The sequence below is a fragment of the Taeniopygia guttata genome, chromosome 5 (assembly GCF_048771995.1).
Source record: "Taeniopygia guttata chromosome 5, bTaeGut7.mat, whole genome shotgun sequence".
Classification (NCBI taxonomy): Eukaryota; Metazoa; Chordata; class Aves; order Passeriformes; family Estrildidae; genus Taeniopygia; species Taeniopygia guttata.
Genome location: NC_133030.1, coordinates 61732267 through 61745276, shown reverse-complemented (window position 1 = coordinate 61745276; position 13010 = coordinate 61732267). Strand labels below are relative to the sequence as shown.

The following is a 13010-nucleotide window of genomic DNA, read 5'->3' as shown; positions in this document are numbered from 1 at the left end:
TCTGCTTTATCTTTGCAGCAAACTACCCTGTGCAAGGTGGGGTGTGGTTTCTCCACCCTGCTCACAGAATCACTGAATGGTTTGGGCTGGGAGGAACCTTAAAGATCATCTAGTTCAGAATCTGAAGTCAGATGAATTCAAGCATAAAGCAGATAAATTCAACTGGAAATTAAGGCAAACAGAAATACTTGGGAGAAACTGGAACAAGTAGACGTAGAATTCAGGTTTGTCTGATGATGGTCACTCACTGGGAGATGATGTTGTGGCCAAGCAGAGGTTGTTAGGTTTGTTCATATGCAGGGTCAGGTTTCTTGACCCCTTGAGCCCTGGTGAAGGCGTCCAGGCAGCTGGAACAGGTGTGAGATCCCAGGGCTGACTGGAGATGACCTCGTTTACCACAGATTTGGGGGATTTTGATGGAAGTGCAGCATCTCCCATGGATGTGTACAGAAGCTGGTGGGTGGGTGATGTGTTGCTGTGTCTTTGCACAGCAGGATGAGTCCAGGTGCTGATTTTTCTGCCTCTGACAATAAAAAGTGGGTGCCATCCACATAGCTCTGCCCATCACCCAGATTCAGTTTTGCATTCATAATCCAGGAAACAGCAAACAATGGGAGCCTCTTCTGGGAGCTGCTGAGGAAGCCTCTTGAAAAACCTTCCTGCCAACCCAGAAATAGCCATCTCTTACTCTGTGGCCACTGATTCCAGGCTCCCTGAAGCAGTTGCCAGCTGCCTAAGCATGGATTGGATTTCTCTTTTGCTGTTGGCCATCCAAGACATGAAAACCTTGGTGTTGTCCATCCCCAGAAAGGTTTGATTGCCATCCCAGAGCACCCAGTTCCTCTCTCCAGTCCCTAATGCTGCAGTATGTCACTTCACAAGATCAAGGATCCCAACCTAAACTTTTAGTACAAATTCCTGTTTTTTCTCTCCAAACACATCTGAGAGTGCAATTTATTTCAGCCCCTCTGGGAAGGTGCTTGGAGGGTGCCCTTCAGATTTGAGCATCTGGTTAATGGTTGGACTCAGTGATCTTAAAGGTCTTTTCCAACCTTAATGATCCTGTGAATCCCTCTCTTAGTAATTTCTTGCTTGGGCAAATTATCTGAATGGGCTTTTGAGAACTTTTTATGGAAAACTGAAAACAAGGGCATAATAAAACAGTAATTTAAGAGCAATTTGCTGACAACTGGAGCCCTTAAGTGCACTGACTTAGCATTGAGGGGCAATGATACCAAACCTCCTGTGTGAATGTCCTCTTTGTCACTCAGAAGATCCTTGGGCAGTTTTTAAAACACTTCTAGTCTTTAAATTGGTATCCTTGTTGCCCTGGATAAGCTGTTGTGTGTTTCATAAGTTACACATCACTCATCTCTTTCACTTCACCAAAGTCACAATCAGCAAATTCATGGAATCTTGGAATGGTTTGGATTGGAAGGGACCTTGAAGACCGCATCGTTCCAACCCCCTGCCATGGCAGGGACACCTTCCACTATCTCAGACTGCTCCAAGCCCTGTCCAGTCTGGCCTTGGACACTTCCAGGGATCCAGGGGCAGCCACAGCTTCTCTGGGCATCCTGTGCCAGGGCTTCCCCACCCTCACAGCCAGGAATTCCTTCCCAATCTCCCATCCATCCCTGTCCTCTGGCAGTGGGAGCCATTCCCTGTGTGCTGTCCCTCCATCCCTTGTCCCCAGTCCCTCTCCAACTCTCCTGGAGCCTGTTCAGGCTCTACAAGGGGCTCTGAGCTCTCCCTGGAGCTTCTCTCCAGGTGAGCACTCCCAGCTCTCCCAGCCTGACTCCAGCACTTGGAGCAGCTCCATGGCCTTCTCTGGACACTTCACTTGGGTTCTGCTTCACTGTGAAATAAGTTGTGTATAGTAACAGGAGGAGAACCCAATTTCTGCTTTCAAAATGAAATGGTTTATCTTGGGTGGGTTTGGTTGTTTTTTGGGTTCCTTCAAGTGCTTGAGAGTTACTTGACATTATTGTCATTCCTTGAAGACATGTCACCTGGTGAGACCCACACATTCTTTTCCTGTCCTGACAGCTGTTCTTGGCCATCCCTCCCAGCAGGGGTGGTGTTTTTAAACTGGAATCTTCCAGCCCACAAGTCTGTTCACAAAAATCAAAACTAGAATTAAACCCCTGCAGTTTGGTCCTTCAGGGTTTGTAAATGCAGGCACCAGTGTGCTGCTCATGTTGTTTTTTGCAGGGACTGTGTCTATCCTACCTTTGTCCATCTGGTCTGGCTTTACATTTGGAAAACTCTGATTCTTCCCAGGACATGATAACCATGAGCATTGCTGGTGGTTGAAATAACCCCTCCATCCCTCAGGAGGCAGGTTCAGAGTAAAGGCAGGAAGATCCCTCATGCAGGGCAGAGTTAGAGGTGAATCCATCACCACTGGACAGGGGGCAGTGAACAGTTTGCAGGGATCCAGCAGTGATTAAGCAGATTTGCAACAGAAAAATCCCTTAATAGCTTAATAAACTGACAAACTTCACCTCTTTTCCCAGCCAGAAAGTCCCAGTTTTGGGGATGGTGTTGGTCCTATTCATAGCACAAGCACAGGTTTCAGTCTTGGAAGCAGGACCCGGCTATATTTGGAGCTGGATTTATCCACAGGCATGCTGCACATGCATCAGCTGGGCTGTCTAGCAGCAAAATCCTGTCAGTTAAGTAATCCTTCAGTAGAAGGTAGTTTCACATCCCACCTTCATTCAGCTTCTCATCCAAAATGTCCCATAGTAAAAATTGGGATTTTCTGCTTTAGCGGTACCAGCAGCTCCTTTCCGTTCCCAGTGCAGGGCTGGTCAGTGGTTACCTTAACTTATCTCCAAAAGGAGATGGCAATTCAGTGGCAGGACAGGAATTTGGGGGGGATTTCAAGGCAGTAAGGAGGGGATTCTAACTTTGGGGCTCCTCTGTGCTCAGATTTGCCAGTAGCTGTGACATTCCACAGAGCAGTGAAATCCTTGTGATGGGAAGCACCAGGCATCCCTGAAGCAGCATGCAGGGGAACTAATGAGGCTGTCATGTAATTAGTGCCTGTGACCCACCACAGGTATCATGTCAGGGATGTGGGATCCCAAAACACATCCTAATCTCATCTTCCCCAGAGTGCTGGTTCTGGCAATAAAGGATGAGAGATCCCAGATGGCCAGGAGTGCATGGGAGCAGGTGAGGGGCTGAAGTGGGGCTCCTGTGGGGTGTTGCCAGCCCCTCTCCCCCTGCCCACAGGCAGCTCCAGCTTTCCCTCTCCTGCACTGCCCTCTCCAGATCCCTCTATTTTCTGGCAGATAGGATTAAGCCTGACCTTCCGCCCCATCTCAGAGAGAGCCAAACCTCTTTCAGATCTAATTATTTTCCATTTTTGTTTAATTGTGCACATCCTGCTGCTGGCTGAGAAGGGGACCAGCTCCTGCCTGGGCAGAGGCACCCATCCCTTCATCAGCCACAGGCTTCTGGGTCAGTGCTCCATCTTTTGGGGTTGTGGTTTAAACCCCCAAATCCCTTGGAGGTCCAAGGCAAAGTTCCCAATTAGCAGCTCTGGTGCCATCCTGTGTTTCCCCAGTGGGGACCTTCATGCTCAGCTCTCCCCCATGTGAGGAGGAGGAGCCCAGCTACAGCCACCTGCCTCCCTCACCATCCTCCTCCTCCTCTCCTGCACCCAGTTTACACCAGACTCAGCTTTTTCTACGTGTATTTTGCTCCTATGTTTAAGTAGCACCAACTTCTTTGAGCAGTGCATTGCAGGCCTTTTTTTTTGTAATGGTCTTTGATTTCTCAGTTTATCTGAGCTGCTACAGAATCCCAGCTGGTGCCAGGCTGGAGTTTGGCTGTGCCAGCCTGAAAGTGCTGCTGAACCACCACGAGAGCGATGATAAAATATTGGGGTGTGACAGCCCTCTCTGCAGGAGGATGGGAGAAAATAAGACATGTTTTCAACTCACCAGGCAGCTGACTAAGAGAGGAAACAGATAAATCAGATTCATCCCAACAGGAAGCCTTGCCTGGAGCAGGGACATCTGCATATGGAAAATATGGATATGCTCTGGTGGGCCTTGAGTCCCGCTACACTTGTGTATCCTTTACAGCATCACTTATGCTGGGTGTTGCTCTCCCAAATCCCATTTTTTTAGCACCAAAACAACCTCACAGCATTCCCACTGGCAAAGGAGCACACCCAGAGTACCAGAAGTCCCCTCTGCTGCAATACAGCAGTTTCTTCTCCACCAAAGCTGTGCCACGTTGTGTCCCTTGCTCCTTTTGGCACAGGACAGCTCAGGCACGCTGTGGCTGCCTCAGGAAGTGGCTCTGGAGGAGGGGGAACTCTGTGGAGAAGTAAATACCAGTGCAGAAAGTTCCAGGGAGAGTCTCCAGCGTTTCCAGCAAGCCATCTAGTGGCTTCCTATTAAAACAAAAAAAAAAAAGTTGCATGCCTTGGAACTGGGAGGGTGAATCTGGAGGGGCGAGTGCTGCTCACCGCCGCAGTCGTGTCAGGAAACTGATGGACAGAGTTTGGTCCTTACTGGGAGAAGGTGCTGCTTTAACAGCCCTCTTCTGGGTCAGGGGTGGTGGGAGGGTTGGGTTAGCTGCTGGCTGGCAGCGTGGGTCATGCAGAATCACAGAATCATGGAATATCCTGAGGTGGAGGGGACCCACATGGATCTTAGAGTCCAATTCCTGGGTCACAGAATATCCTGAGCTGGATTTTGGTTTGCTGTTGTGCCTTCCCAAGAGCAAACCTGATGAATGATCCTACAGAGGGAGGTCTGGATCTGCATTTCAGTGGTGTGGGTTCAGTTAGCCTAGCTCAAAAGCACACAGAGGCTATAGGGATAATCAGTGATTTAGAGCAGCTTCCTGTCTGGAATGGATTGACGACTGCAGAGAGGGAGAGAGAATGTAAAGTTTTGGGGGATGTTTTCAGCGTTTCACCTGATGCAGTTTTGGGCACTGTGTTTAAAGCAAGCAGGAGGGAGTGTTCTCCACCACACAGCTCAGTTGTGGCTCCTGTAGCACAGCGTAAGACTGGGCTGGAAGTTTGAAGGCTTTACAGAGGGGTTTGGTCAGCACTGGAGGAGAGGCTGCCCTGGGGCTGGGAGGTGTCAGTTGGCTGATCTGGGTTGATTTGGTGGGTGTTTGGAGTTTGTATCAGCTCTTCAGAGAAACCTCTGGTGATGGAGATCTCACACTGGCCCAAGCCATCCTGCCCTACAGAAGGCAGTTCCATCATGTCCAACCTCATTCATCTCTGCTGCAGCTCAAGTCGCAGAATCACAGAATTGTTTAGGTTGGAAAAGCCCTCCAAGAGTGTAAAAGTCCTCGTTTCCCAGCCCGTGCAGCCAGAGACGGAGTCTGAATGTGTAGGATCAGCTTCTTAAGGTTGTTTATTCTTCCTTATCTAGAACATTCTTTCTCTGACCTTCCCAGCTCTGTCCAGCAGGTTGGCCATGCCATTCTGTGTGCTGCCTCGGGCAGTGTTTACATTTTATATCATAAATTACGTGTTGTATGTTTACAATATTGTGCCAATATCTATAATTTATATTATACAGTGAGTCTCTACCTTAAACCAATAGACAAGTGTCACCATCACACCAAGACATGGAGGACAAGAAGAAGGAGAAGAAGCCTAGGACACGCCCAAATCCCTCCATCTTGACCTCCTGAACTACATTCTAAAAACCTCAAAATTCTACTTTTTCACCCTGTGTTAATTCAACTATCATATTACTCAAACCCTTGTGGCTTGTAATTCCTCACACAGAGTTGGCAGCTTTTTCCACAGGCTAAAATCAAAGCTACAGGTGTTTTTTGACTTCATGCCGAGGTCTGTGAGCCCCTGCCAGGGTCTGGAGACAGCCAGGGCAGCAGAGGGATGTGCTGGACTCTGACACCCGAGGGGCCACATCCTCACAGCTGTTAAATCCATCCAGAGATGGTGACTCCACCATTTCCCTGGGCAGTAGCAGATGTGGAGAGCAGCTTGTCCATGCCAGTGTTCACCTCTCAGCCAGGAGCCAGGCCGGCTGGTGCAGCTTTTTTGTGCAATATGGAATCTGACTGATGTGGTGCTTCCCAAGCCAGGCTCTTGCCCACCTCTGCTGCACAGCCCTTTGTTCCCACCTGCATGCAGATGTTTGCACCTGCTTAGTGCAGATGTTCTTTCACATCTCTCCAAATCTCATAGAAACGTAGAATATCCTGAGCTGGAAGGGGAGCCACAAGGGTCATCAAGTCCAACTCCTGACCTGCACAGGACACTCCAACAATCCCATCCTGTGCTTGAAAGCGTTGTCCAAATCCTCCTGGAGCTCTGGCAGGCTGGTGCTGTGACCAGTCCTTGGGGAGTCTGGGCAGTGCCCCACCACCCCCTGGGGAAAGAACCTTTTCCTGATCTCCAGCCTAAACCTCCCTGACACAGCTCCATGACACCCCTTTGAATCCTCAGCTCTGTTTGACCTCTAGTCCAGTTTCCTGGAATGTTTTCCTTTTTCTTAGCACAATACCTGCATGCTGGCCACGTTTATCACATCACCCTTATCACCAATGACATTCTGGGTGTTGCCAGGCTCGGGACAGGTCTCAGGCACATCCTCCCAGTCTGACAGTGAATCAGCAGCACCAGCTCCCTCCATATGTTTTTCAGATGGGTTGTGTGCCCACATTAGAGCAGTTTCTCTCTGCTGTGCTGCTGAGGGAGCCATGTGCAGCAGCACCTAATGAATATCAAGATACACAGCACTGCCTGTTCCTCCAGCTATTCACAGGCCAGTTGCTCTGTCACAGGAGGAAATCAAATTGCTCTTGACAAATGGGTGTCGGCAGTCACTTATCATCTTGTTATCTTCTAAGTGCTTACAAATAGGTTGTTTCATTATTTGTTCCATCAGTTTTCCAGGAGTTGGAGTTAAGTGACCAGTTTGTAATTCCCTGACTTCTCCTTCTGCATATTTAAATCTAACCCCTAGGTTTCTTTTTTTTTTTTTTTTCCTTGTCTTCTGAAACCTCTCCTGTTTGCTGTGATCTAACAGAGGAACAGGAGCTCTGGGGCTGGTTCAGCTGAGCCCTTCCCTCCTTTGCTTTGGGGCTGGTGGATGCACCAACACCCTGATTGGATGATTGTGTTCCTGCTGGAAAGCTTCTTCCCTCTGTGGTTGTCTCCTGAGCTACCTGCTTTGAATCTTGACCTTTTCAATTTTCCAGCCAAGTTCTTTTGAAAGGTTAGCTTTATCCACTGAGTGCTTTTGTGTAGTATTTTCTGTAATCTGCAACAACACGAAAAATTCGGGCCAAATCGTGATTTTGGCCCAAAAATAAGAGCAACAGCAGTAGAGTAGAGTTGGAAAATGGTTATAAATGCATTGGTTGGGTTTAGTTTGGTTTTTTCAATGATTTTCAGGGGCATCTGGTAACTTTTGGTGTCTGGTTTGGCACATTTTGCCCTGACAGTGGTTTTGGAGGGTGGTGATCCCCTTACCAGGGAGATGCTCGGAAATCCCTTTGGCATGTTGTATTTACCCTGCCAGGGCCCCGTTATTTCTTTATTACCTCTACTTTTCAATTCCTCATTAACTTCCTCTTTTCCCCCCTCCTTATTCCTTCAACAGGCATCATTAACCAGTGGCAACAGGAATCCAAGGATAAAGTGATCTCCTTGTTGTTAACCCACCTGCCTTTACTGAAACCCGGCAACATCGAGGCGAAAGTCGAGTACATGAAACTCTTGCCCAAAATCCTGGCGCACTCCATCGAGCACAACCAGCACATCGAGGAGAGCAGGCAGCTGCTGTCCTACGCCTTGATCCACCCTGCCACCTCCCTGGAGGACAGGAGCGCCCTGGCCATGTGGCTCAACCACCTGGAGGACCGCACCTCGGGGGGCTTCGGCGGGCAGGGCCGCGGCCGCTCCGACTCGCTGGACTACGGGCAGGCTCACTACTATCACCAAAGACAGAACTCCGACGACAAACTCAACGGGTGGCAGAACTCTCGGGACTCCGGCATCAGCGTCAGCGCTTCCAGCTGGCAGGATAAAAACATGGCCTGCGAGAACGGCCACCTGCCCCTCTACTCCTCCTCCTCCGTCCCCACCACCATCAACACCATCGGCACTAGCACAAGCACCAGTGAGTAGCCACGGGAGGCTCTGGGGATATTCCTCCCAATCCCACTAGGAATTGCAGCTTTGGCGTGGTTAGCAGAGGGGCTAAACTCATCTGGGCCATAGAAAATACCTTTTTTTTATTATTATTTTTCCTTTCCTCACCTGCTTTTTTTTTTATTTCCTGCTTGCCTTGTTGGGTTTTTTTTTTTTCTTCTAGTGCTGTGGGATTTTTAAAGACCTGGAAGCTGGAGAACAGGGAAAAACAGCAAAGAGTAAGAAAAAGAGCAAAAAATGTGTTACTGAAGGGAGCCCCTTGTGTTCCATGCAGCTTTGTGTAGATTTACAGCTTTTCTGTAATTCATGTTTCAAGAGTGGCTAAAGCAAGCAGGAAACTGAAGCTTCATGTCCAAAAGTGAGCTGGGGGCCTTGAGGCCAGTACAAAAGCATGCTGAGGACTTACTGAGAAGAAACGGATTGAGACCCTGAGTGCAGGCAAAAGTTTTGGAAGCAGAGCTGGAATCCACCAGCTTCAGGTTATGTGAAAACATTCCCTTGTATTCGCAGTGCAGAGGTGTGAAACTGGTGGTGACTGAGGAGTTTAGAGGGACAGTCCTCAGCGTTCTCCAGGAGAGCTGGGTGGTTCTTCTCCCGCAGAGACCTTGCCAGGCTTTGTTGGATGGTGCAGAGCCCAGCCCAAGGCTTGGACACAGGGAGAGCTCCGTGGCTGGTGTTTGTGTGAAGCTGTAGTGCAGCTGTATCTGCTGTGCAAAGCAGCCATTGATAGCTGTGAGCCTTCTTTGGGAGAGCAGGAATGCAGCATCTTCTCAGTGGGATTCAGAAGCTCCCCTGCCCACCCACTTGCTCTGTGGAGGGCTGTCACACCTTTGTGTGACTGCCACCATGTCACCTGCAGTGCTGCATGTCCTCCTTCACTCTGAGATACTCAGAAGTCTCTCCAAGATGCTTTATCAGCATCTCCTAGAAATCAGGGATGCAGAGAGCACTTTGGGGAGGAGAGGCTTCTTGTGGCAGCAGCCCTAGCTTCTTTATCAGAGTGTGGAAAGCCACAATTAAATAGCTGAAAGCTTTAAAATGGTCACTTAAGGCTTCTGGGCTTTTCTCTCTCCTGTAAGAATTGCTTTTTTTTTTAAGTGGTGTTTCAAATCAACAGCAATATGAAGCACAGCTCTGGGTTTATTGCTGTAGCACCCTGGTCCCTGTCTGTCCTGTGTCCATCCTTGCAGGCAGGTGGGGATTTAGCAGCTTCTCCACAGTCTCTAAACCTAATCATTCCCATCCAACCCCCTGTCTGTGAAGCCCCCAGCTCCTGCTGCTGTGGGATTGTGTGATGTTCAGCTTCTCTGAGGGCCAGATCCTGTCCTATGAAGCTGTTCTGGGGTGACTGAGCTGCATGAGAAGGGTCTAACAAGGAGGCAGGGTGAGCAAAACCCCATGAATCTACTTGCAGTCAGCCTGTTAAACCTCTCCAAGGATTATTTTTTGGGGGTTTTCCATGCCTGGTGGTTCAGAGGCTTTGCACACCCTGCAAACAGAGGCTTCAGAAGGGTCTGGCTCCTCGTGTCAGGATCTGGAAGCAGGGAGGCGTGGTGGGTGCAGCAGGTTGATCACTGACAATGGCTGGAACTTTGCAAAGTACATTAGGTTTTGAAAGACTCTTTCCACAAACCCCTTGGTGGATTTTTGAGCCTTTCTGTGCTCAGACTTAGCTCTCAGCAGAAGCACTGACCCACCCCTTGCCTGTTGTGGTACTGGCACAAGATGCCACAGCTGAGGCAATAGCTGAACTACTCAGCAGTGCCTGAGCTACTGCAGTGCTGGGGTTTTCCCTAAATTCTCTCAGAATTCGGTGTGTTCAGCAGCAGCTGGGACAGGAGCACTGTGGGTCTGCCAGCAGCCCTACACTTTACCCAGTCTTCTGCTTGAATTCCTCCTCAATCTCTGCCACTTGCTTGGCTGCATCATCCTCTGCTAGTGATAGTTCAGGCCCACGTGTTAAGCTGTTGTAACTCCTGCAGACATATTTTGGTGGCACCATGCTCAGACAACCGTGGGCTGAGCTGGAGGTGACCCAACCACACTTCATCTGTCAGTTCATAAACTTCCTAAACACAATATTTGGCTTGGGCAGAAGCCTGGTAGGTCCACAGATAGATGCTAAAAAATAAACACGGCTGTCAGCCTTTGTCCCAGCCCCTTGACTCAATCGATATGTTTATTAATCTTTTATGCCAAAGCAAAGCCCTCAACTCCTTAGTGTTTGTTTAGGTTTTAGTGTTGTTATTAGTTTTAAGTTCTCCCTCTTACTCAGAGGTGTTTATCTGTGCAGAGGCTTTAATCCAGCAACACCCTGCAGGACACAACCTTCCCTGACCCTTCCCTGCAAAGGCACTGCCTGTTCCTGACACCAGAATGGGGCAAAGTCTACCCCAGAGCAGTGATGTGGTGGTCTTGCCTGAGCTACCTTCTTCTGGGGCTGTGGCACAATGAGGTTTAATGCTGTCATGGCACAGGGCTTAAATATGGGTGGCTGAAGCTCATGTGATGTTTTGCTTTGTGCTGTCCTTGACTTTGACTCCATCTAGACTCCAGTTTTGAGATTTGGTTCAGCATTGGGTCATCTCTGGCTCTCCCATAACTGCACTGACAGGGATTAGCAAAGGTTTAGCCAAGGCTTGAGGAGATGTTACAGGAGGCGAGTCTGGAATGTTCTGAAGGAGTCACTCTGGGTGTACCCCACTAATGATGCTCCAGGAATGGGACCAGTGTTCTAAGTAATGGTTTTGGGTCTGGAGTTATCAGAGAATATAGACTCATCCCAAACAATGGAAGTTGGCCTAGAGAAGCTGTGTCTGTCTCATCCTTGGAAGTGCTCAAGGCCAGGCTGGGTGAGCCTTCAGTCTGGTCTAATGGAAGGTGTCTGGCCCATGGCAGGGGAGTGGAACCAGATGGGCTTTAAGGTCCCTTCCAACCCAAACCATTCTGGGATTCTGTGATGTTCATGTGCTCCTTCCCATCCACTGCATCAGCAATTCCTGCAAAGCTTGAGATACAACTTTAAACCAAGCTTTAGCCTGCTAGGAGTACAGGCAGCCTTGTCATGGGTTCAGGAGCACAGGCAGGGAGGAGCTGGAGCTGCTCCGGGTTGGGGGACGAAGTGAAGCCTGGAGTCCTGGCTCTGTGGCCAGGTCAGGCAGCAGTTGCAAAATATTGGGGTTACACAACACCTTTGTGATGGAGACATGGCCTGGAAACTCTGAAAGGACAGAGGAAAGCAGCTTGTTTTCAATGCTGCCAACAGCTTCTGCCATGGGGGCTCCAGCTCCTTGCCTAGCCCTGTGTTTTCCACCCTCTTGGAAGGGAATTGTGCAGAGGTAAAGGAGGTGTGTTGTTAGCTGTGCTGAGGAGGAGGTTGCAGATGCACTGGTCTCATCTGGACCACAAAGTCACAGGTCAGCGAGGGACAGATAGAGTCAGAGACCTTCCTGCAGAGCAGGAATCCCAGGCGTTGGCACTGTGTTCATACTGGAGGGATGTTGGCACTCTTTGGTGTTTCAGTGTCACTGCACTGCCTGGGTTCCCCTGAGAGGGAGCAGAGAGGTCCTTGGGCCAGCAAAGCTCTTGCCAGTCTGGAGCCACCCTTCCGCTCCTGCACAAATGGGAAAGTGTGGGAATTTAGGGGTTTTTTTTTGGCTGCCCTGGCAGGTCTGGGACTTTAGTAAGAGTTAGGAACTTTTTTATACAGAGCCCCGAGAGACACTGTCTGTGATCTCTGTTTATGGAGAGGAGTTTTTAATTTTATAGGATGAATTACAAGTTTTGAGTGTTTGATATAAGTAATAATTAAGTGTGGCACGGGTGCAAAAGTAAAATTTTAGGTTTCTAGATTAGGGGTCCAAAGGGGACGAGATGGAGGAAATTGGGTGTGTCTTGTCCTTTTTCTCCTTCTTCATGCCCTCCATGTTTCACTGTGGTGTTGGCATTTTTCTGTTGGTTTAGGCTGGGGACACACTGTCCAACGTAGGTGACAGATATTGGCACGTTATTGTAAATCCAGCACAGGTAGTTTCTGGTATTTAATGTTTGTACCATCCCACTGAGGGCAGAGCCCCACACGCTGCCCTGCAGGACAGAGCTGCAGCAGGGCAGCAGAACATGTTAGAGATAAACAGAATAAACAGCCTTAAAAACAGCACAGACCAATTATGGCTTCTGCTTTGGCAGTGGGGCAGAAAGACAGAGACTTTCTACAATCTCGGAATTATCAATACCCACAGATTCCGACAGGAAAGGTGCCGGGTGCTCAGGCCTGCTACACCCTTCCCATGGGAGTCTCTGCCAGAAAACTGGTGGGTTTTGTCTACAAGGAGGAGAGCAAGCAGAGCAAGAGAGGAGAAACACCCACCTGTACAAATTTATTGTCCTGAAAAAGAAAAATCTCCAGCTTGTCCTAGAGCTAAAGAGAAGTGAATCAGGATTCTTTCTTCCAGGCACCCCAGCCCAGGTTCAAACTGACAGAGAGCAGGGTTAAGCTGGATATTGGGAAGAAATTCTTCCCTGTGAGGATGGTACGGCACTGGTTGCCCAGAGAAGCTGTGGCTGCCCCTGGAAGTGTCCAAGGCCAGATTGGGCAGGGCTTGGAGCAGCCTGGGATAGTGGAAGGTGTCCCTGCCCATGGCAAGGGATTGCACTGGATGATCTCTAAGGTCCCTTCCGACCCAAACAATTCTGTCTTTCTGTGGTCCTGCCCTACAGGCAGATCTGCAGCTGCCATGTGTCAGAACATGTGTGTGTGACATGGCTTGCAGGATTTTGCCAACATTTGCTCCAGGTATGGAATCCCCAGTGAGAGGGCAGATGAACGTTCTGGAGCTCT

The 13010-nt window shown here is 49.2% G+C and overlaps 1 protein-coding gene across 3 annotated transcripts in view; it reads left to right on the top strand.

Moving 5' to 3' along the window:
• The window catches only part of SAMD4A (sterile alpha motif domain containing 4A), a 97194-nt gene that overhangs the window by 54782 nt on the left and 29402 nt on the right, over nucleotides 1-13010 (top strand). For all 3 annotated transcript variants that reach the window (XR_003960953.4, XM_030275248.4, XM_072930579.1), the window contains one exon: nucleotides 7620-8138. Coding sequence is in view for 2 of the 3 variants with exons in the window: in XM_030275248.4 (XP_030131108.3) it covers nucleotides 7620-8138 (519 nt within the window). In the remaining variant the exon portion in view is untranslated. The remainder of the gene's footprint in view (nucleotides 1-7619; nucleotides 8139-13010) is intronic.